Genomic DNA, 23,126 nt, shown 5'->3' with positions numbered 1-23,126 from the left:
TGTAGAAAGCCATGTATGATATGGTCGTATGTGATAGCTACCTCTGCAGTATCTGTCAGAGGTTTATTGTTAGAGCCTCACCAAGATGCTGGCAAACTGTAAACCTACGATATCACTCTCAGCGAACAACCATAATAGCTTTCATTCCTGGCAAAAGGTTCACAGTGTCTTTTACAAACATTCCTTCACGTATAGATAAACAAGCTCACTCACACACACACACACACACACACACACACACACACACACACACACACACGGTCGCTCTTAAGTGATCTTACTCACAAAGAAATAACATACAAACACATACACGAACAATATACAGAGACAGACATCGAGCAACGAACAAACACATAGGAAAGTGAACACACACACACACACACACACACACACACACACACACACACACACACACATTCCTACTGCTGGGAGGGGACGGCAGTTCTAATCATTCCACTTCCTATAAAAACTGTAATATGGAACATTAAACCCTGTACCAGTAGATTGCCTTACCTGCAGCCGTGTCCGAAGCTCTCCTTTGGCTGCCGAGGACCTTGTCTATGCCACTTCGTTCGTATCTCTGGAAATACGCTTTTGCGATATATATATATATATATATATATATATATATATATATATATATATATATATATATATATATATATATATATATATATATATTATGTGTATACATATATACAGATGATATTAACCCTTACTCTTTTGGTATTGTATCGTTACTTTGGCTTATACTTGATACCACTTTGTATGACCTTATATCATCATTCTTGTCTAGTATTCTTCATTGTTCTGTGGTACAATCTTCTTTATAGTTTAGCCCAGCATCATCCAGCATCTCCCTCATTACTGTTTGGTGTCACCCACTCTGGTATACCCCCCCACTCCTCACAGTATGGCTTCATTATCATCAGTACTTGGTATTATCAAATGGTTTTATCTTCATTGTTCGTATATGTCTGATGCCCCTCATTAGAGCCGTCAACCATTTACATACAAGGTACCACCTTATCAGCGTTTAGCATCACCCTCATTTGTATTTGGTATCGTCTCTCTCTCTTTCTCTCCTCATACTGTTAACAGAGATCCTATTCAATCATTGGTACCACCTTCATTACTGTCTGATACCAGCCCTGGCCAGTACCTGGTACCCTCGTATCTGTACTCATGTTTGGTATCGTCTTCATTGTCTGGTAACTCGTAGTCTGATTCTAATCTTGTTTTTTTTTTATATATATAGCGAGAGTCTGGCACGGGCTAAGCATGCCTTACATCAAGCCCATTTTTGGCTTGAGGAAGATACGCAAGAAATAGATCTAAGAAATATATCAGAGCTCTTCAGGTAATTGGTCGACCTGGCTTTTGGAAAAGTGGAAGAGTCGTCAGAAGTGGGAAAGATGAAAGAGGGGAAAGAGTTCCATCCCTTTCCCTGGGCGAGGGAAGGAGGTATTCATATAATGGCCAATCCTCGTGTGACTGGTCTTCCCCACAGAAACTATGGGAAACACCAGCCAGACGAGAGTCACGGGTGCCAGAGCCTTGATGGAAGGCAGACCACGTCCGCAGGAGCCAAAGTAATATCTGTGGAAGAGAGAGAGAGAGAGAGAGAGAGAGAGAGAGAGAGAGAGAGAGAGAGAGAGAGAGAGAGAGAGAGAGAGAGAGAGAGAGAGAGAGAGAGAGAGAGAGCATCAACATCGAGGTAACCAGAGAGCGATGATTGGGACCAGAGATGACGTTAAGTAAAGATGGTCTTCGTTGGTCCGTCTCCACAGTGTGGTACGGCCTGTGCTGCTCCCAGCTGGCCAGCGGGGGCGCAGGTGACACACAAGGATAAAACAAAACTCGTGTTTACGAACCAGTGTATATTTAGGGCGGCCCTTGACCGGGGCCAGGTATCTTACAAAATGTGAGCGGGACCTTTAGGGTCATCCGTGCCCTGACGAAGGGTTGCCATGGCGACGAAGAAGAGGAGGAGGGGAGGAGGGAGGGGGGGAGGGGGTTTGCCAGGGCGTCGAGGGAGGGGAGTTAGGGGTGGGTGGTTTCCATGGCGACAGAGAGGATGGGGGGAGGAGGAGGGGAAATTGCTATGACGACGTTTGTTGCCTTGACAACTAGTTGGGTGGATGGGGGAGGGGAAGAAGGGGGGACGGTCATGACGACGGTGTTGCCATGACAACACTGCCACCACGGCGACGGTGTTGCCACAACAACAGTGTTGCCATGACACGACGGCGTTACTATGGCAACGGCGTCGACATACAAGAGGAGGAGGTGGAGGAGGAGGTGGAGGTGGTGGTGGAGGTGGTGACTGTGATAACGTCACTACAGAGGTGGGGGGTTAGCCCCCACAGAGCCGTCAGTGTAGCGGTACACACACACACAGACACACACACACACACACACACCATCATGGCTGAGTGAGGTCTGGCACTTAACCAACTAAGTGTCTATTTACATTTGAACCAACACAAAAAAAAAAAAAAATAATAATAATAATATATAAATAAAAAGATGTTTGTGTGTTCGGTCGAGACTCTTCTGCTGCTGACGACGTCTCGAGGAACCAAAGAGATTGGAAAAAAAGAGGGAGTTAAGCCACAAACACCATAGGGGTGAGAGTCCTGGCGACTGGGGTTGCCCCCTATGGACTCTACCTGCACTGGCGGTTGTGGTGGGCTCCTGCTATAAAATCTATACCATGTACAATATGCACACACATAATGGGGGGGTTGGGGGGGCTAGGGGAGGGGGGGCGGCTGAACAGGCTTGAGCCTCGACCAGCCAGCGATGTATATATATAATGTATATAATATATATTAACTTTCTATATTTACAATTTACAATTTTGTGAAGCTGCAAAGTTCTAATAGAGCGGGAAGCATTTACAACTATCTTACAAAATGTGGTTGGTCGAGCTCGCTCTGTGTGGTATGGCACTCTGGGGGTATGGACGACTGTGGGGCGGGTGGGAGGGAGGAGGAGGAGGAAGGAAGGAAGGAAGGAGGAGGAGGAGGAGGAGGAGGAGGAGGAGGAGGAGGAGGAGGAGGAGGAGGAGAATAAAATACAAATATACACAATAAACATTGAGTTAGAAAAGAGGCACTCACAGGGGGCGGGGAGCGGCGAGTGCGAACACACCCTAGCGGGTGGCACGCACCCTACCGCACACAACCTTTAACACACTCTTACGCTTTAATCTACAGTGCGGCAGCCCGCCTCTCGCACTCAAGGCCAACCAAGTTCCCGAAGGAACGGGGGAGGCTCAACGCACACTTGGATATCTCATGACAGGCAAGTGGTGAGGACTCGCAGGAGGCACTCATGTCAGTATACACACACTCACATAGCAGCAAGGGTCACTGGATCCATAAAGGTGTTGGTCTGATACATTTGGTGTTTGTGTGTGTGTGTGTTACCCACACATTGCCCTCACGTACAGTAATGGCAATGGGGGATAACCTTTGTCACACAGGTGCTTCAGTGTGTCCAGTTCCCCATAGCTTCAGTGAAGTGACTGACGTGAGTGTATCCTGAGTGCGAGTCTTACAGGTTAATCGACACCTATTTCTGTAATATACCTTCTGGGGTTCGAACCGAGGCCCTGGCATATCCGCAGACGATATGCTTTCGGTCCACGGTGACGAACCCCTTCCCTCTCGCTGACAAGATGGATAATCATACATCACTATATTGTACTTTGAGCCTTGAGTCAGTCCACCTCAGAGACAGGTGTCAAATCCTTCATGGTGGAGGGGAGGCCCTCGGGCACGACACTTGGCGTGAGTGACACCAGTGTCAACTGCTCTCATGACACCAGAGAGACCCCCCATCCATCCTTCACCTGTGCCAACACTCCCTTCTGTTGTAGAACACAAACACGTGCATCCCCTACACACAGGCTACAGTAGTAAAGGAAATAATAAAAAAAAGAAGTAATTACACATATACCCTACTTGGTGCTACCGTTGTTGTACAAAACAAGAGTACATGTAGACTCAACTCCTGCTGGAGAGGTGTAGTACAATGGATATCCTTATTCCTCGCTTGGTAGAAAAAACATACACACTCGCACACACACACACACACGCTGTATGACTTGGGCCAGAAGCAGCCTCGAGTTACAACTCGATGTAACCAAACAAGTCCTGGATGATGAAGAACTCCCACACGATCATGATAATTTCATTCATATGAAATCAAAACCCACGAGGAGAACGGGACGATCCTTGATGGCAGCGAGGGACGACCCCTGAGCACCATCGTGCTCTAAGGAGGTCGTATACCGTCTTGACCAAGAGTCGTCGTCGTCTTGCTCCAGGGGTTGAGGGGGAGTGCGTGGTATAATCACCGACCACGACTCTAGCAAAGGGGGAAGGGGAGATTACGAGGTTCAACACGGTGATAGAGGGTGTTACATAGGTGTAAACATTAGCGATGGTAGCCACCTGGAAGTGTACAGGCGAACCCAAACAGTTATTACTTCGTAAGGCGAGTGTAAAAGAGAGTAAATAGTAAGTACATAAGTGTTGGATTATATCAAAGGCTGGTGGGAAAGGCTATTAGAGAGAGAGATACAGTCTCGAAGGACTTAGGTCCTAAGCCTTAACTGCAGAAAAGTTCACAAGTTTTAAGTTAAGTTTTTTCTTTTTTAGTAAGATGAAGACTTTACAAAGGTAATTACTCAAGACTTGGAGATACAGTCGTGTCTGTGGGTATACATAAAGGATGGATATGAGACGAAAGGGGGGAAAAAAGAGCGTAAATCTGCAAATGCTTCAAAGAGGTTAATGGACGAGGTTTTCCAGTGCGGTAGGCAAGATACAGGATCAGATTACATACAACAAGAGGATCCAGGGGCCTTCCCCACACAACACCAGGTGGGCAGGATAGTGCAGTGAAGGGTATGACGTCGGCATACATTGGGAAAAACTTGAATATATTCATAGAGAAAAGGTTTGTTGTTATCACTATATCGCCATAATGCACGACATGAAAAATCTGGATGAATCCACATAATACACAGGCTGGCATCTCTCACGGTTCTGGGACACAGTTCCTTCATCCCCTCGTAAGGACCTCACTACCTCATCATCCCTACGTCCGTAGGGGATTCTTTTTTCTAGGACAATGTTAACATTGAGGACATTAAAATCCTATGCATATATATCAAATTTAACCTCCGGGGCACAGCAGCTGGACAGGAGGTCCAAGTTGACGTAACATAGGAATAAAAAAGTGCATAGTTATTTTCTTGTGAATTATTCTAGGTTTTAGAACTCGTGAAGTTTATGTATCTATTAACTTTTAGTTCTGGAAGTATATAACAGAACATCCAGCGTTCTTTATTTCACATTCTTGAGCACGACAGTACAACCCTTAAGCACGACAGGATGACCCTTGAGCACGACATTACGACCCTTGAGTACGACGGTTACGACCCTTGAGTACGATCGCACGAACTTTAGGTATGATGACCTGACCTTTGACCCGACTCAAAGAGTCGTACCGTCGTGCTCAAAGGTTGTACCGGCATATTCAAGGGTCGTACCGTCCTCTCAAGCGTCGTACCGTCGTGCTCAAGAGGTCAAATTCTTAACTTCAGTTCACAAGTCTTTGTTTTCATAACGAATCCTAAAAAAAATATACCCGACATTCATGATTTCTACCATGAAGAGTTGAGACGTCTACAAGACCAGGCCTGGCTATCTCTTGTCATCATCAGCTCACAACACTGGGGGGGATCCTGCTATAACTTGAGACACAGGAGTTATGGTATGCTAACGACTGTTATACACACAGCCAGTCTAATAACACTCTTAACGGTATAGTTATCAAAAATGAAGCAGTGATCATGTGGCAGTACAGTGAAAGTTGTTAGTTAGTTCGGTGCTGTGACCGGGGCTTGCCTGCAGTTCAAAATTCTCGCGCCTCCAAACACATCCTACATTCTCAAGTGACTCTGGCATAGCACTTACAAAACGAGACACTTTAGTAAGTGTGCACATCTGTGTTGCTGCGATGTTTAAGTGGATTATAGTGATGTGTATGGTGATGTTTCTGACCGTCATCCCCGTACAGATATGGTATTCAAGTGACAGTGTATTGCTGCCAGTCACTTGGTCAGGTGACACCAGTGAGACTGTGTTCCTGCCAGTCACATGGTCAGGTGACACCAGTGAGACTGTGTTCCTGCCAGTCACATGGTCAGGTGACACCAGTGAGACTGTGTTCCTGCCAGTCACTTGCAGTCAGGTGACACCAGTGAGACTGTGTTCCTGACAGTCACTTACAGTCAGGTGCAGCAGCGTCAGACCCCACATGTACACTGTAACACCTACAGTCCCTGCTACAGCCACTGCTACAGCCACTGGGACAACGTGAGGTGACGAAGTGATATAAACCCCAGTTATTCACCCCACTTAAGCACCATGATATGACCCTTGAGTATGAATAGCCTTTGGCCCTTAAGGGTTAGGTTAAGGGCTAGGCCGTCATATCCAAGGGTCGTGTTCAAGGGGTCTTAAGCTCAGCCAGTAGGTCACATCACACCATTGTCACTAGTACACAGGGAAGGTTAAGAGAACTACCTGTCTCCTCCACTATACTGACCTGACCTCCCTCTCCTTGTCTCAGGTCAAGGTTCAACAGACTCGCCTGCCTCATGTTTACACGCCCAGGGAGCTGGGGGATGAGGGCGGAGGGGGCGGGAGATGTAAGGGCCGTGTGTGTGTGTGTGAGTGTGTGTGTGTGTGTGTGTGTGTACGGAGGGGGAGCAGGGGTCGGTCGCATGGACGTCTTTCCCTCCACTCCACAAAAAAATATATCAGAAATACGTTTCATATCCTCCCAACCCTTCACCTTCCCCAAAAACGAATCTTTATCTATTCTATTCACTTCCTTGTGTTCGACAAGGTATGAAAGGTAAGCAATGTGGCTTTTATCTGAGCTCAGTATCGAGTGTAACGATATGAAGACTTGCAGTAGAATCGTACTGCCGTCCTGGCCACTTGGAAGGGTGGTGGGACCGAACACACACACACACACACACACACACACACACACCACAGCATAAACAGAGGATTAACCAAACGGTGGAAAAACCTCCTGAACAGCGGAATAACAAAAGGTGGACAAAGAAAGGCATTAAACAGGTTTTGATCTCTTTCCAACGAGGCAGAAAGGATCAAACCTTCGCTTTGGACTAACACACACACACACACACACACACACACACCTCCTCCTCGCTCGGCCGGCGCTGACGTAGCTCTCGCCAGAACACACACACACACACACACACACACACACACGCTCCACCCTCACTGACTGACAGAGATAAATCGTGAAAAGCACCAACGACAATGGTTGGCTGGCAAATACGCTTAGCCTCTGAGGTTGGGAGGGGACGGGGTAAAGGGGGTGGGGGGGTGTGTGGGTTCACCTGTAGGCCTTTGAGGAAGGGGGGGCGGGGGGATGGATGGACGTCGAGGAAGGGCGAACGAGGGCGTTTCTCTACGGTTTCGGACGCGGGGAAAACACATTTTTAAGCCCAGAACAGTCGATTCCCGGTCGTAAAAACTCGCCCTTCTCTTGGACGTTAATATTCACTAATCTCTAACATTATCAGCATAATTATCTCATCTGAATAATGACACGCTCAATATTTTAACATCCACGGGTCTGTTTTTTTTTCCCTGTGAGGGGTAAACGCGCACGCGTGTGTGTATGTGTATTTAAAAACGTTTCTAATCCCCATCTTGGCTGGGTGGCGCGATGGCGGCTAGAAGTAGCCAGGCACGGCTGGGGGACCACGCCAGGAATGCCGCCGTGCCTCTGGTACACCGCGTCTCCAACCCATCCACAATATTTTTTTTTTCCCTCATGCTTTTACAGTATGTCATTTAGGTCGAGAAACACAAAACCTACGACACTCTGCGTTGTATGGACTCATGTTAACGATACGCTTTGGCGCCATCGACGTAGACTGAGGAGAGACGCCAGACAATCTGTTTCGTTTGATTTTTCCCAAAGGATTCTCTTCCCGCGTCCTTTCCCCCCCACGACAAGCTTAACAGAATTATTCCATTTTTCTTTTCGCGCGAAATTAACATCACTTTACGTTCTACCATCCTCTGGACTCTGGGGATATAGCGATCATGATCTCGTAGTGGCAACAGCGTATTTAGGAACGTTCCGATTGCATATAGGACGAGTGACGGACCACAAAAATATATACCAACTCCATCCTGTGCAGGAGTGGGGGTGACGACACAGAAAAAAATAAATATATATATATATATAAATGGAAAAAGGTTAATGGCGTGGCCAGACAAACAGTAAATCGTGATATTTGCCACAATCGAGGAATTCCAGATTCGCAAACTTTACGGGCAACTTCCACACGAGTCAATTCTTTCTTATTTCTCTCTCTCTCTCTGTCTTTTCGTCCTCACCCCCAGGCCACCAGCCACCCCACCTCAGCCACTCTCGTAAGAAGTGGAGAGGAGGAATTCAGTGCTGGTGGGGCCGTGACGTCACTGCATCCATTATTTTTCCAAAGGCATTTCACGTTAAACAAAACCTCTCGGACTTAAGACTGAGGAATGGTTCCACGGGAGAGGGGGAAAAAAATTAGCTAAATACTTTTCCATTGTTCATCTGTCTGGCTTTTGCTGATGCAAAAAAAAAAAAAAAGAATTAAAGTTACATTGAATGATGAATAGCTTTAGAAAAAAAGGACTGAAACGTGTGCTTAATTTTCAAAGCAAGAGACAAATGTTTGTGAATTTACATACAGTTTAAAGATGCAATCCAAATGACGAGGCATCACTTGGGTGTACAATGGTCGTACCGCACCGTACAGAGAAGTAATTACACGCAGGTAATTACAAACAGGTAATTACACACAGGTAATTACAAACAGGTAATTACAGACACACACACACGAAGATTTACCCAGAGTGGGGGGGGCGGGGGGGAGGAAATGGCGACTAATATTTCCCCCCCTCCCTCTGGCGGAGGGGGGAGGGGGGTGGTGGACCCAGAATCAGATGTTTCAATAAGCATGAATCACTTCAGGTCCAACGAGGAGGGGTGTCCAGGTCAGGTCTTAATTGCTACATACACGAGCGATTTATCATTGCTGATGAGACCAGCGATGCCGGAAATGGTTGCCGGAGAGAGAGAGAGAGAGAGAGAGAGAGAGAGAGAGAGAGAGAGAGAGAGAGAGAGAGAGAGAGAGAGAGAGAGAGAGAGAGTTTATAAAGCAATTCGGGAAGAGGTGGACACCACCCAAGGGTGATCACCACTTGACTTCAACGGCCAATATCGCCCAAATCGACCTGTTCACGGGGTGTGTACGGGCAGGCAAGAAGGCGCTACACCACACCGTCTGACCGCATGGCCCACTTCTGGTCTATGTACGCCAGGGGGGGTGTCGTCATAAGCGGAGTGGTGTACGGCGCTACCCCAGTAAGTGGGGCACTGGAGGCAGCGTCGCCAAGGATTTCTGAAAGTGTAACAACGCACGACCCCTTGACCTTTGACCCCTGACTGGTCTCGTTGACCTCCCTCATCCTCTGGTTTGCACTGGGTCTCTGTCACTACTGTTTTCTAAATGGGTCTCGAGAATCGGTCTCAACGCATGTTCTCCAGTCTGGTTCGGCATGCCTGTTCTCTAGCCTGAATCCACAAATTTGAGGGGCGTTGAAACGTCAGGAAGGCGTTGAAACGTTAGGAAGGCGCTGAAACGTTAGGAGGGCGCTGAAACGTTAGGAGGGCGCTGAAACGTTAGGAGGGCGCTGAAACGTTAGGAAGGCGCTGAAACGTTAGGAGGGCGCTGAAACGTTAGGAGGGCGCTGAAACGTTAGGAGGGCGTTAAAACGTTAGGAAGGCGTTGAAACGTTAGGAAGGACCCTGGGACGTGAGGGAGCAGCCGTTCAAGCGTCGTGTAACACTTGAGATGTTACTCATCACGATTATACAGGATACCCTCACATCCTCAGAGCGGCTACACACTGCCACGTGAACAGATGACTATCTGCTCGCGGGTTAGGACTACTTCACTAGGGAGGGGAGGCGGGAGGATGAAGAACTGGTCACCAGAATTATGGTTCGCAAAGCCAGCTCCTCCTGATCAAGAAACCTTTTCAGTGTACAGAACTACACACACACACACACACACACACACACACACACACACACACACACACACACACACACACAATTGCTCCCCACCGCTATAATAACCCTGGCTCATCCATCACGTTCACCACTACGATACGCGAGCGATTAATTACCATTTTATCACTTCAGCACACTGGCCCCCAAGCCCGATCTAGGGAGAGTGGATAGGAAAACTAGGGCCTGTGGTCTGTTCATATCTTCCGCCAAGCTGGGGAGATGACTGACTCATTACACACCCTCGGGCTGGGTCACCCCGCCAGACACACTCCCATCTGTCTGTCTGTCTGTCTGTCTGTGTCTCTCATGCCGTGACGTCATGCGTTCACAGCCTTGTGGAAAGGGTGAGGTGTACCGGGGGGGGGGGGGTACTGCGTGATTCTACCATACCTAATAGCTCTCTCCCGCCTTAGCGAGGTGCTGCTGAGAACAGACAAGTGATCCATGAGGGGGAAATATATATATATATATATATATATATATATATATATATATATATATATATATATATATATATATATATATATATATCCTTGTTTGGTTCTCTCCAGGTACTAGATAATGGAGGGACTTGCTTGGGTCATTACCTAAAGGGATGACGTGTATTATGGGTCAAAACCTATAGAAACGGTGACTTGGTGGTACGTGTAATCTTTCAACCTAAAGGAATGATGGCGTACACTACGACATCTTCATCCTAAAAACAAAAAACAAATCAGTATTTGAGGAACTTAAATCTTCCACCTTTATATCTTTACCGTTACTTCACTTGATATTCAAAGATCTTCCCATTTCTTTTACACGTATTTCTTATGATTAGTGACTCAAGTCATTCCTCGCTGATTAACAAGAACGCACTCCACCCTGTACCAAGCAATTCCTTTAGGTTATCCAAAAAAAAAGTCTTAGACTGGTGGAGGAAGAGGGAGGGAGGGAGAGGCGTGGTCTTGTGATGTACTACCAGGTTGCTCCACTACTGAGAACCACTACCCCGAGGCCCGCGTCTGCCTCGAAGACCTCATATAAATTGTTTGGTGCAGACTACATGAATCTCGCCCGTTCTAATAACAAGTCTGGTTCTGAAATACGATAAGGGTGTGTGTGTGTGTGTGTGTGTGTGTGTGTGTGTGTACACATCCACCCTTGCACGAACGATAAATAGTACGAGCCACCACAAAATCTCATCAGACTACACCGATGTGGATGTAGTACGTGGGCAACACTATATTTTTTTGGCGGGGCTTTAAGACATCATGGTCACGCTCTCGTATTGGGCCCGGCACACTACATCTGAACCTTACGTGAGGGTAAAGGGTTGTCGGGCGTACCCTACATGCTGGGTAATATTTTCCGTACTGTACCGTGGGACTGGTTAAGACGTCTGGGATACACTACGGTGGGAGCGGGCAAGAAGTGAACGGCTGGGGGGATGTGTGTATATGACTGTGGGAGAGAGGCCCAGACACTGGTGTTAGGTGGGAGGTCAGTCAGCCTTTGAGGCCTGGGAGTTCTACAGTGTTACAAGGTAGATCCTGGGGTGGCCTGGGAGTTATACAGTGTTACAAGGTAGATCCTGGGGTGGTCTGGGAGTTCTACAGTGTTACAAGGTAGATCCTGGGGTGGCAGGGAGTTCTACAGTGTTACAAGGTAGATCCTGGGGTGGCAGGGAGTTCTACAGTGTTACAAGGTAGATCCTGGGGTGGCAGGGAGTTCTACAGTGTTACAAGGTAGATCCTGGGGTGGCAGGGAGTTCTACAGTGTTACAAGGTGTGTTGACAGCTGCTGCAGCGTTGGTGGGGCGTGAAGGCCCAGTACTCAGTGTAAACACGAGTGTTTACACTCTGTAAACAGGAGTGTTTACATAGTGTAAACATACAGATGTAGACACCGTCAACAAAGCCCATATGATGTTTGGTTAGTCGCCATCTCCACCATTGCTGACTACCACCATTGCTGACCACCACCACTGCTGACCACCACCTCGGCCAAACGTCCCGTTGGAGGCGCTACTGTTGGTGGCGATGGCAGTGTTGGTGATGGCGATGCAGGTGGACACACCAATGGTGGGGATGGTGGCGGTTGTGTTGGCGTGAAGTGTTGTGTTGGGGATGACGTGTGAAATGATCGATGACAGAAACCACTAAGCAATCTACTCATCATCCAGTCGCAACCATTACGTCACAATAAATAATACAATAAAAAATGATAATGATAAATGGCCCCTCTTGAGCGTGAGGTGGTGGTGGGTGAGGGAGCTGTGTTCCCCTCGCGTCGTGAGAGATGGCTCAGCTGGGCAGGTGTGGCTGGGGTCTGGCTACTGAAGGATCGCTGTTTTCCGTGTGGCCAGAGGACGTGGCTCAAGGTTTAACCAACAGATACACGGGAAATAGCAACTGGAGTTCTTCTGCTTCCTTTAAACTTGGCGACACCTATTCCCCGTCAAGTACAAGGTGTAACGTCAGGAAAGAAAAAAAAAAAAGGTTCATCAAACTAGTTTGTTCTGTTGCTTTTTTTTTCATCACAAAAACATTCCTTTTCACATCCAAAAACTTGTTTTGTTTTTTGTTTTTGTCACCAACGCAGGGTCGTTGTCTGAGAGATTCTTGCTTCCTGTGAACTGCACCTCACTCAACACAAGCTCTGTATGTCATCTTTCCTTCTTAACTTCCCCGGGAGCCTCTAGTTCGAAGCTCCGAGGCAACATATGGACACACCGCTGGTTCAGTCCACACCTCCCCGGAAGCCTCTGGTTCGAAGCTCCGAGGCCAATTGATACGCGGTTCCGTTTGCTCTCCATCGCTTTAGTTCGGTCAAGACAAACACACAGCGGTTCACAGAATCACGCCTTCTAGAAACAATGATCTGTGTTTATTGTTCTCGCGTCGCGTTGACCGCCATGTTGTTTAAATTTGTTCCACAAATGTAACACTCGACTCCCTCAACGGGACGCTTCCCTCCCGAGCTGGCGTCTCGAGAGAGCTGGTTCGTTCTGTGTTCGGGCGTTCATCGTCTCAGGTTTTGTTAAAAGACTTTTTTTTGTTGTTTTTCTCTGCATAACTGTAATATTATTTACATACTTGAACCCTTTATTTCGGGTACTTAAGAAACCTGAGTAATAATAACCTGAAGGTTTGGATGAGTCACCCACCAAGCGTGTTTAAAAGTCACAGTTAGAAAACGTGGAATCATTGATTTCTTGAACACTTCACACAAAACCTGGATCCGTCACTCTTTTTTTTTCTTTCTTTCTTTCCTATTTTGTTTTTCTTTCTTCTCAAAACGATCAACTTACACACTTGGATAAGTAACTTCACTTTAACATTTCCATCGATTTATCAAACATTTCCTCCTCTCTAACTTCACACGAGAGAACACGAGTGTTGTGTCTTCAAGACCCTCGTATGCAACACAAAGCCGGGCATCATAATGAAGTAGTGTTGCCCTCACCGTCGTGTTGACGAAAGTTTTACAGATATCTTTCCCTGGTAATGAGACTTAATGGCAAGTGTTGCATTTTCCAGCGTCCAGAACGTCCCCCTTAAGAAAAAAAAGTCTGAGTCTGGAACGTCGAAGCCTGAGTTGCTTTTATCACTTTCTGAATCATCTGGGAGATGGACCGGTGTACCGCAGGCGGCCGGTACCTTCCGCGCCGGTACGGGAGTTCCGTCCACATCCAGAGTGAGGCATCATAAAGCACCGTATCGGTCGGGGAAGCAGTCTGCACGTGCCACGCCCCCGGCACTCCATCCACGTCTTCCTAGGCAGTGAATCAGCTGGAGAAGGTGACGTTCTCTTCAGGGTGTGCGGCGACGCGCCCTTCCGCAACCCTCCTCTCCTTCCCCTCCTGAGACTCAACACACACACACACACACACGCCTTACCTGAGCTACTCCCTCCGTCCCTCCCTCCCTCACAAGGGACCAGGATCCCTCCGGCTGAGGGCATGCACCTCCCTTGCATATGAACAAGAGTCACTGTGAGCATCTCTCCCTCAAGTCTTACGGGGCAACACAGAGCCTGGGTCGTCCTTCACACAACGTGAGGTACCACCTTGAACCCATAGTCGTCCTCGGCGCCAGCCAGCGACGCGCAGCTGGCGGCGGTGGTGGCAGTGGTGGTGGCGTTCGCTACCGCTGCCGCTGCGCCTGCTGGGTTCTGATCAGGGAGGAACTCCTGCTGGAAGTCCTTCTGATACTCCTGCTGCAGGGAAGCAGAGAGGCAGCGCCGGTGGTCACGATCTCTGAAGATGGAGTAGAGGTTGCTGCGCTGCTTGGGTTTGTTGATGGTAGGCTTCAGCGGTACAGTGCCGCCCTGCTGCTGCTGCTGCTGCTGGTCCTGCTGCTGCTGCTGCTGTTGCGGTGGCGGCGGCGCTGGCGGCGCCGCAACCCCCGCCGTCTGTGACCCCACTTTAGGAAGCGAGGTTGTGAGGTTCGTTGTGGAGTTTGTGAGTGAGGTTGTGGGAGGGGTGAGTGGGTGCTTCAGTGGGGTTACCGGTTTCCCTTCTGGGGTCGGGACCGCCCGCTGGGGCTTGGGTGGCTTGGGAGGCGGCGTTGGCTTGGTGCGACACTGGTGTGGTTGTGGTGGCGACTGTGGCTGGGCTGGTGGTGACGTCTGGGGACTGTCTGTTGGCTTCGTTAGTGTCTGTACGTGAGGAACTGTCTGTTTGTGTTGTGGCTGTTGAGTAGTTTGTACTTCTGGCGGGTGGCGGCGCTGGGGAGGCAGCGGCTGTTGGAGCCGAGGCTGCTGCTGTTGCTGCTGCGTCTGCTGTGGCTCCTGAGGGTGCTGCACGAGGACGCTCCTGAAAAGGTGTGGAGGCCTTGCTGGGAGAGGGGGAGGGATGGCCTCCGGAGGCCTAGGTGAGGCCGTGGCCTCGTAGAGGATCTCCTCGTACAGGTGGTAGTCGGAGGCGCTGTCGTAGGACGACTCGGAGGTGGTGTCGTCCGGGTGCTTGTGTGGCCGGAGGTCGTGGAGGGGGAGGCGCGAGGACCTGAGGAGGGCCTCAGGCGCCTCGCTGGAGGGGCTGAGGGCGTCGCGTGAGGGACGTCGGGCGGCGGAGTGGCGGTAGTGGAGGTCGTCGAGGGCGGCCAGCACACACCGCCCCACGACCCCCGCGCACTGGGGGCGCCGGACCCGTGGGGCGCAGCCGGGGGGGCACAGGGGCGCGCTGCTCCCCCCGACCCCGTCACTGGCTGAGCAACAGACCATCAGACCCGCCATCGTCCCTGTGGGGGGAAGGCAAACACTGTTAGTCAACAACTCGTCCACCATGTATGTACACACCCTCCTGACGATACAACATACACCACTCCTACACTACTGTATGACCTACATACATCAAACTACACTAATACATAACATCTCTACATCACTACACTACAGCATAACATCTCTACATTCCACTACACTACTGCATAACCTATCTACATCCCGCTACACTACTGTATAACATATGTACGTCCCACTACGCTACTGTATAACATCTCTACAGCCCACTACATTAATGTATAACATCTCTACATCCTACTACATCAATGTATAACCAATCTACATCCCACCACACTAGGGCACATCCCACTAACTCTACCTTCTACACCCTAAGCTGTGGAATGCACAATCTTTCCCCCACATTGTCATACACCAACAGGCCTGTCACCATTTCAGCTGATATCAATAAAGAAAGCTTCTTTACTCTCGCCTCCATCACGTCCTCCCTACACTACTCCTTAACCCTGTACATTCTTCACTCCCACAACAAAAACACTGGCTTCGCTACCCAGCTATGGTTCAGCAGTGTGTGCACACACAACCACAAACGTACGGACGTAGTACTTGGTGAGCAATGTAATCAACACTCTACTATGGTGACACACACACACACACACACACACACACACACACACACACACACACACACACACACACACACACACACACACACACACACACACACGCTAATGCAAGACCCGATGAATTATACGTCATCATAACTTTGCTTGTCTCGCTGTATATACATATATCAGTCAGGCCCTACCAGGACTTACCAGGATCCTGGGGAGATCATAAGGTAAGACACAGGTACTGAGATCTGGGAATCGACTCATTCATACCCCAACTTTCAACTCTATTGCTTATAACCCGCAGAAGACATGACCGCAGAGAGATGGTCTTCGAAGGTAGGGTGGGCACAGAACTGAAGAAGAACATGCAGGGGAAAAGTAACTACCCTACCCTACCCTACCCTACCTACCTACCTAGAGAGAGAGAGAGAGAGAGAGAGAGAGAGAGAGAGAGAGAGAGAGAGAGAGAGAGAGAGAGAGAGAGAGAGAGAGAGAGAGAGAGAGGAGCTAGCATGCAGTCTGAACAGAATAATAACTTAAAAAAAAAAAACAATTGATTAAAAAAAAAGGAAATTGATCCTGGCAGATGGTACGTTGCCAGACGCCGCCGCTGCAACAGGACACACCATCCCTGGTGCTGTTCACTCAAAACATCAGCTCACTCCACCAGCCAGCCACTCAGGTCAACCACGACCTTGTGCACTCTGAGTGCCATGGCTTGAACGTCTCGTGGTGAGGATGTCTCGAGTGAACACTAGTGAAGAGGAATGGAGGAGGACCCAACACAAGGCCCTGGGGGTCTTCCTCATGCATCTCCGTCTCGGTAGACGAGCAGAGGCCTTGACAAGCCGGGGCAATGCACAGAGGTCACACTCAAGAGTGCAGGAGGACGGGAGGTCACACTTAAAAGTGCAGGGAAGGTTATACTCAGCGTGAGGTCACACTCAGAGTGCACGGAGGAGGTCACACTCAAAAGTGCAAAGAAGGTCACACTCAGAGTGCAGGAGGGAGGTCGCACGCAGAGTGCAGGAGGGAGGTCACACTCGAAAGTGCAGCAGGGAAGGTTCTACTCAGCGTGGGGTCACACTCAGAGTGCACGAAAGATGTCACACTGAAAAGTGCACGGGAGGTTGCCCTGAGAACAGTGAGGTCACACTGAAAAGTGCAGGGGAGGTTGCCCTCAGAACAGTGAGGTCACACTCAGAGTGCACGAAAGAATGTCACACCGAAAAGTGCAGGGGGAGGTTGCACTCAGAACAGTGAGGTCACACTCAGAGTGCACGAGAGATGTCACACCGAAAAGTGCAGGGGGAGGTTGCACTCAGAACAGTGAGGTCACACTCAGAGTGCACGAGAGATGTCACACCGAAAAGTGCAGGGGGAGGTTGCACTCAGAACAGTGAGGTCACACTCAGAGTGCTACCTTATTACTGCAGAAGGTGTGAGCGGTGGGCGGCACGTTCTCCAGCACCGGGCGGTCCCCTGCCAGACTACGCCTGGCAGTTCGGCCGAGGACGGCCAAGCTACACCCAGCCCTGGCCACACACCACCATGTCACCAACACTTGTCATAAACAAGTGATAATCTCACAAAGCTTCTTACTGGCGCGGTTCACCTCCTGGGGCTCGGCAGCCGCCCCCTGGGGCTTGGTAGTCCTCCCCTGGGGCTTGGCAGTCCTCCCCTGGGGCTTGGCGGTCCTCCCCTGGGGCTTGGTAGTCCTCCCCTGGGGCTTGGCGGTCCTCCCCTTGGGCTTGGTAGTCCTCCCCTGGGGCTTGGCGGTCCTCCCCTGGGGCTTGGCGGTCCTCCCCTGGGGCTTGGTAGTCCTCCCCTGGGGCTTGGTAGTCCTCCCCTGGGGCTTTGCAGCCCTCCCCTGGGGCTTGGTGGTCCTCCCCTGGGGCTTGGCGGTCCTCCCCTGGGGCTTGGTAGCCCTCCCCTGGGGCTTGGTAGTCCTCCCCTGGGGCTTGGTAGTCCTCCCCTGGGGCTTGGTAGCCCTCCCCTGGGGCTCGGCAGTCCTCCCCTGGGGCTTGGTAGCCCTCCCCTGGGGCTTGGCAGTCCTCCCCTGGGGCTTGGCAGCCCTCCCCTGGGGCTTGGCAGTCCTCCCCTGGGGCTTGGCAGCCCTCCCCTGGGGCTTGGTAGTCCACCCCTGGGGCTTGGCAGCCCTCCCCTGGGGCTTGGCAGCCCTCCCCTGGGGCTAGAAAATAGGTATATCAGCAAATGGGTTATCTGGACATATGTTGCTCACGTCATATATGAATCAAAGCTGTTGGACTAACATGAATCTGTGCCACTGACCATTCAGAAGTGGTCTCTAAGCAAGCCACTGAGAAAGTAACAAGTTAAACTGTAGCAGTTGAACACCTTCATAATGATTAGCATATCTCTGGCCTATATAGGATGGTACTGCTCTAACTTGCTCGTTAGTACGAGCTAACAGCTATTGAAGGGATACTTAACCTGCGAAACATGACGGGTACGACCCTTGAGGAGGATGGTACGACCTGAAGTAAGATCGGCACGACCCTTGAGTACGAAGGTACGACCCTTGAGGGATGAGGTCAAAGGCTACGCCACCACATCCAAGAGTTCGCGACATAGTGCTCAAGGGTCGTACCGTCGTGCTCAAGGGTCGTACAGTCGTGCCTCCAAAAGGCCGTGCTGTGGTTTTCAAAGGGAAGTGAAAGGCTACACCAGGAAGCTGGAATGTGGTACCTTTACCCACGGGGGAATGAACGCCGACCTGAAGGTAACCCCCATGGAGCCACCTCGTCTTGGGGCAAATCCCACCGATGGTTCAAGATTACCATGGGTGTCACAGGACCACTCCCCCCCCCTCCCCCCTTTCCCCTATCACCCTCCCATGGTGAAGCTCCCCTGGGGCAAGACTTACCCTAAGTGAAACCCACCCTGGGCCATGTCCACACGTGGGTAATACTCGTCGACCACCCCCCCCCCCTTCCCTCCCCAGGGGAAGAGAACTCACCTGTAATGAAATCCCCCACATCTTATGGCCTATATAGCCTTGCTACCTCCTCCCTCCTCTCGCCAACAAAGGCACAAAGGACCCCAAAGACGTAGCAGGGGAGTGGGGAGGGGAGCCATTTAACTACCCAATTAAAGCCAGCCATGCAGGGAGACACACGGACGTCAGGGGAGCAGTGGAGAGGGAGGCGAACACATACACCCGGGCCTAAGTAACCCCCTAAGCCTACTTGGTCCATCGAAAGAGGATTGGGAACCAAAGACCCGACTTGACCCTACCTGTTCACTGATCCTACGGCAGCAGGCGAGGAAGAAAACACGGTTTAGTAAGACTACTCTTGTATAACATGGGATTGGATCCTCCTCCAATAACCTTAAGATTAGGATTATACTACTGATTAATATATATATATATATATATATATATATATATATATATATATATATATATATATATATATATATATATATATATATATATATGTTTAATCAGAGAACAGATGAGAGAAAAGTTTATATATCACCCAAAGGTCACATTAATGATTACACACATATGATGTAGAGATAATCAACATATATTAACATATATATATATACACCAATTAGTATCTATGAATAGGAAAATAAAGAGAAACATCTTCTAATGAGGCAACATGATAAGTGACCAGTGTTTACTACAATTAACCTACATCAGTGGATCTACGTCATTTTCAAACTACATCCAAATCATCGTAAATATCTACAAAACATCAATTTGAAGTCACAATAAGTGATTAATTTGATTGTGATAACATATGTTGATCAATCTGATCAGAGATTACCTGACACCACTTCTCTCACTTAACAACACTTAATACCACTTAGGTGATCTCATGCTTTCCTGACATCACTCACCTCGCGTCACACTACTACTTTTCACTATCAAAAGTTAGTTCAAACTACTTAATAAATTCCAAGCCGCATAACAACCCACTTTAGACACCAGTTACCTCATTTTGCAATATTCAAATCAGCTAACGACACTTTCGTTGGCTGACATTACATAATCTAATTCAATAAATCAAACTGACCCCACTTAGCTGACACCACTTAGCTGACACCACCTGACTTAACCACTTAACGCACCTGACTCATATTCATCAGCGAACCAAACAGGCCTAAACTACCATATAAACAACATAATGACATTTAGCTACCATACAACCAACAGAACAACCATTAACTACCATACAGCCAACATAATGACCCTTAGCTACCAGATAACCAACACAACGACCATGAACTGCCATACAACCAATATAATGACCCTTAAGGTACCAGACAACCAACATAACCATTAACTATCATACAACCAACATAACGACCATTAACTACCATACAACCAGCATAACGACCATAAACTACCATTCTGTCCACTGGCCAACGCGTGAGTGACAGCACGTATGATATAAGAAACCTAACACCCAATTCAACCCCATGAGAACGAGTGAACTGCCCTTAAAAGACGGCCGTGATCTTGGGCGTCGATCCTGGGTCGCACCGACGTGCTTAAGGGTCGTTCCGTCGTGTGCTCAAGTGGTTAATTAGAAAGAAGATAAATGTCCCGTTTCGATAGCATAAAAGAGAAGAACCATTAATTAGAAGTTAATTAGTACAGGGACCATTCGTTACGACTGGGGATTTGTGTGTGCCCAGGCTGGTGCTACAGTACCCTCACCACGATACAACAGCAACAACAACAGTAGCTACAGTCTGAACTAACAACAAGACAACTACAGTCACAAACAAACTGTGGCTCTGCAAAGTACCATATACTGCGCTGAGCCACCTGGTGGATCTCACTGCTTCTGAAGCGTTTTAGACTCTCTCTCTCTCTCTCTCTCTCTCTCTCTCTCTCTCTCTCTCTCTCTCTTGTAATGAATACAACACACACACACACACACACACACACACACACACACACACACACACACACACACACACTATAAGCACTATGGACAAATATATCTAAACATTAGGAAAATCAAACAAGTGACTTCACCAAAAAGCAGATAAAAAGAAAGGTTCGAAGAGTAAACAGATCCTCGAGTCTGGGTCAAAACAGCTAAGAGGAAACGGGTTTGGCTCATATTGTATACCAGGCACTGAGCGGGACCTCGATTCTCACTGGGCTGGGTCCTAGATAAGGTCAGGTCAGGATCCTGGTTTCGTGTTCAGAATTCGTGTCCCGGGTTGGTTCAAAGGGGAATTACTCTTGGTTCACTCTCCCAGCCCGAGCCTTGGGCTGGGTCAATCACTCGAGTCCTGGTTCAGGTCTAGGGGTCGTGACCTGGGTAAGATCCAGAGGTCCCAGGGCTTGGCACTACACAATCAAGACATGGTACGTTAACAGACAGGCCAATGGCCCAAGTACTTGCTGTTTTCCGAAGTTCTATACAAACTGACCCTTTCAAAATCAAAAGGCAGAAAACAACAAACTCGTAATCTTTTAACACTTCCATACCAGCGTCCACCCCAAGAGGTAAACAAAATTGTAGGAATACTTCCCTGGCAACTCTAACCTCTTCGGCACAACGGCACGGCCCTTGAGCACGACCATAAAGCGTCCGGTCAAAGGCCAGGCCATTAAACTCAAAGGTCGTCCGCCTGCGCTTAAGGGTCGTACCGTCGTGCTCAAGGGTCGTACCTTCATGCTCATTGGGTACTGTTCTCTAACAACTCCATAATGTTGACGTGATCGCCAGTTAAAATACCCAGAATGACATATTTGCTGATCAGTCAGCTGTATCTCGGGGCTTACACGCCTCTTGTGCCATAAATGCGACGCCGAAGGAGTGCGCATGCGCCTCTGCAATCCCTGTGCAGATAACCTCGGAGGGCGGCCGCTGCAGCGGGTCAGTGTGTTAGCGACCAGAGGCGTTGCCCACGTCGGTCCGCCCAAGATAACTCTCACCGGCATCCAGCTCCCACCTCTCCCGTCAGGGTTAACGTCCCTCCCTTCCCTCTCATGTCTCTGGAACCTCAGTGGTGTGAGTTACCAGTTTACAGGAACATTCGTGTTTTTTTTCTTCAGCGGTATGGAGATCCCGACCTACTGTGGTTCAGTGGTGTGAAGGTCCCTTGTAAACAATGTTTTAGAAGTTTCAGTGGACTGAGGCTCCCATCTCTGAAATGCCTATCATAACATCAGTTGTATGAGGTTCCCCTCCTAGATCTAATGACAGCTTTATGGCCTCGGTTTTCAGACAAAGGTGACAATCGTAGTGATGTGGTGATGAGAATAATGATGAGGCTTACGGTGGTCACAATACTGATAATGAGAAAATCGATGATACTATGTGAGTGATACGAGAATGATGGATATAATGATGCTGGTCATAATGAAATCCAACATGATGATTACCGTAATGATAATGATGTTGATGTTGTTGACGCTGATGATAATCATAATGATGATGATAATAATAATAATAATATTAATAATAATAATAATAATAATAATAATAATAATAATAATAATAATAATAATAATAACAATAATAATAATAATAATGATAATAATAATAATGATAATAATAATAATAATATATGTGAAAACAATTTCCAACTAAGTCTGTATTACTATCAAGACAACATCAACACACACGACCATCAGCACTGTGATGCAACAATACATCAAAAGCCGATACAACAACATCAACAGCTGATACAACGATACATCAACCAGACGGGCAACACGCGCTCCGGGACCCCTAACCCGTCTGGCGAGCGTATTGCATAAGACACACTCAAGTGTGTCTTATACTAAGGCAAGTGAATAGGACTTGAGTGTGCCTCACACGAGGGTGAGTTGCCTCGCGGTTACCGTTCCCGACCGTGACCCATTCCCGGGCCGCCCGCCCAGGGTCGAATGGCAAATGATTAACATAATGGACAAGGAAGACAAATTAGCTAATCAATCACTGATGATAAACAAATACTAACATTGTCAAACACCAACTCCCTCACAGAAAAAAATAAGATAAAATACCTCGTAAGTCGAATTTCCCAAATAGCAATGAACACAACGGCAAAAGAAAACATTCATATCAATGGTGCAAGAAGAAGGGAAGT

General features: G+C 48.5%; 1 protein-coding gene and 1 long non-coding RNA gene across 3 annotated transcripts in view; one reads left to right on the top strand and one right to left on the bottom strand.

Moving 5' to 3' along the window:
• The first annotated feature begins 1,872 nt into the window (after positions 1 to 1,872).
• Positions 1,873 to 10,915, top strand: LOC139755595 (uncharacterized). The gene is made up of 2 exons (XR_011714131.1): positions 1,873 to 6,142; positions 6,227 to 10,915. It is a non-coding gene; the product is annotated as an uncharacterized lncRNA (long non-coding RNA).
• The window catches only part of LOC139755593 (uncharacterized), a 219,165-nt gene continuing 205,237 nt past the window's right edge, over positions 9,199 to 23,126 (bottom strand). For both annotated transcript variants that reach the window (XM_071674115.1, XM_071674117.1), the window contains exon 3: positions 9,199 to 15,419. In XM_071674115.1, coding sequence (XP_071530216.1) covers positions 14,227 to 15,419 — 1,193 coding nt within the window. In that variant the 3' untranslated portion in view covers positions 9,199 to 14,226. The remainder of the gene's footprint in view (positions 15,420 to 23,126) is intronic.

Source organism: Panulirus ornatus, chromosome 19 (genome assembly GCF_036320965.1).
Source record: "Panulirus ornatus isolate Po-2019 chromosome 19, ASM3632096v1, whole genome shotgun sequence".
NCBI classification, from domain to species: domain Eukaryota; kingdom Metazoa; phylum Arthropoda; class Malacostraca; order Decapoda; family Palinuridae; genus Panulirus; species Panulirus ornatus.
This window is presented reverse-complemented; position numbering and strand designations above follow the sequence as displayed.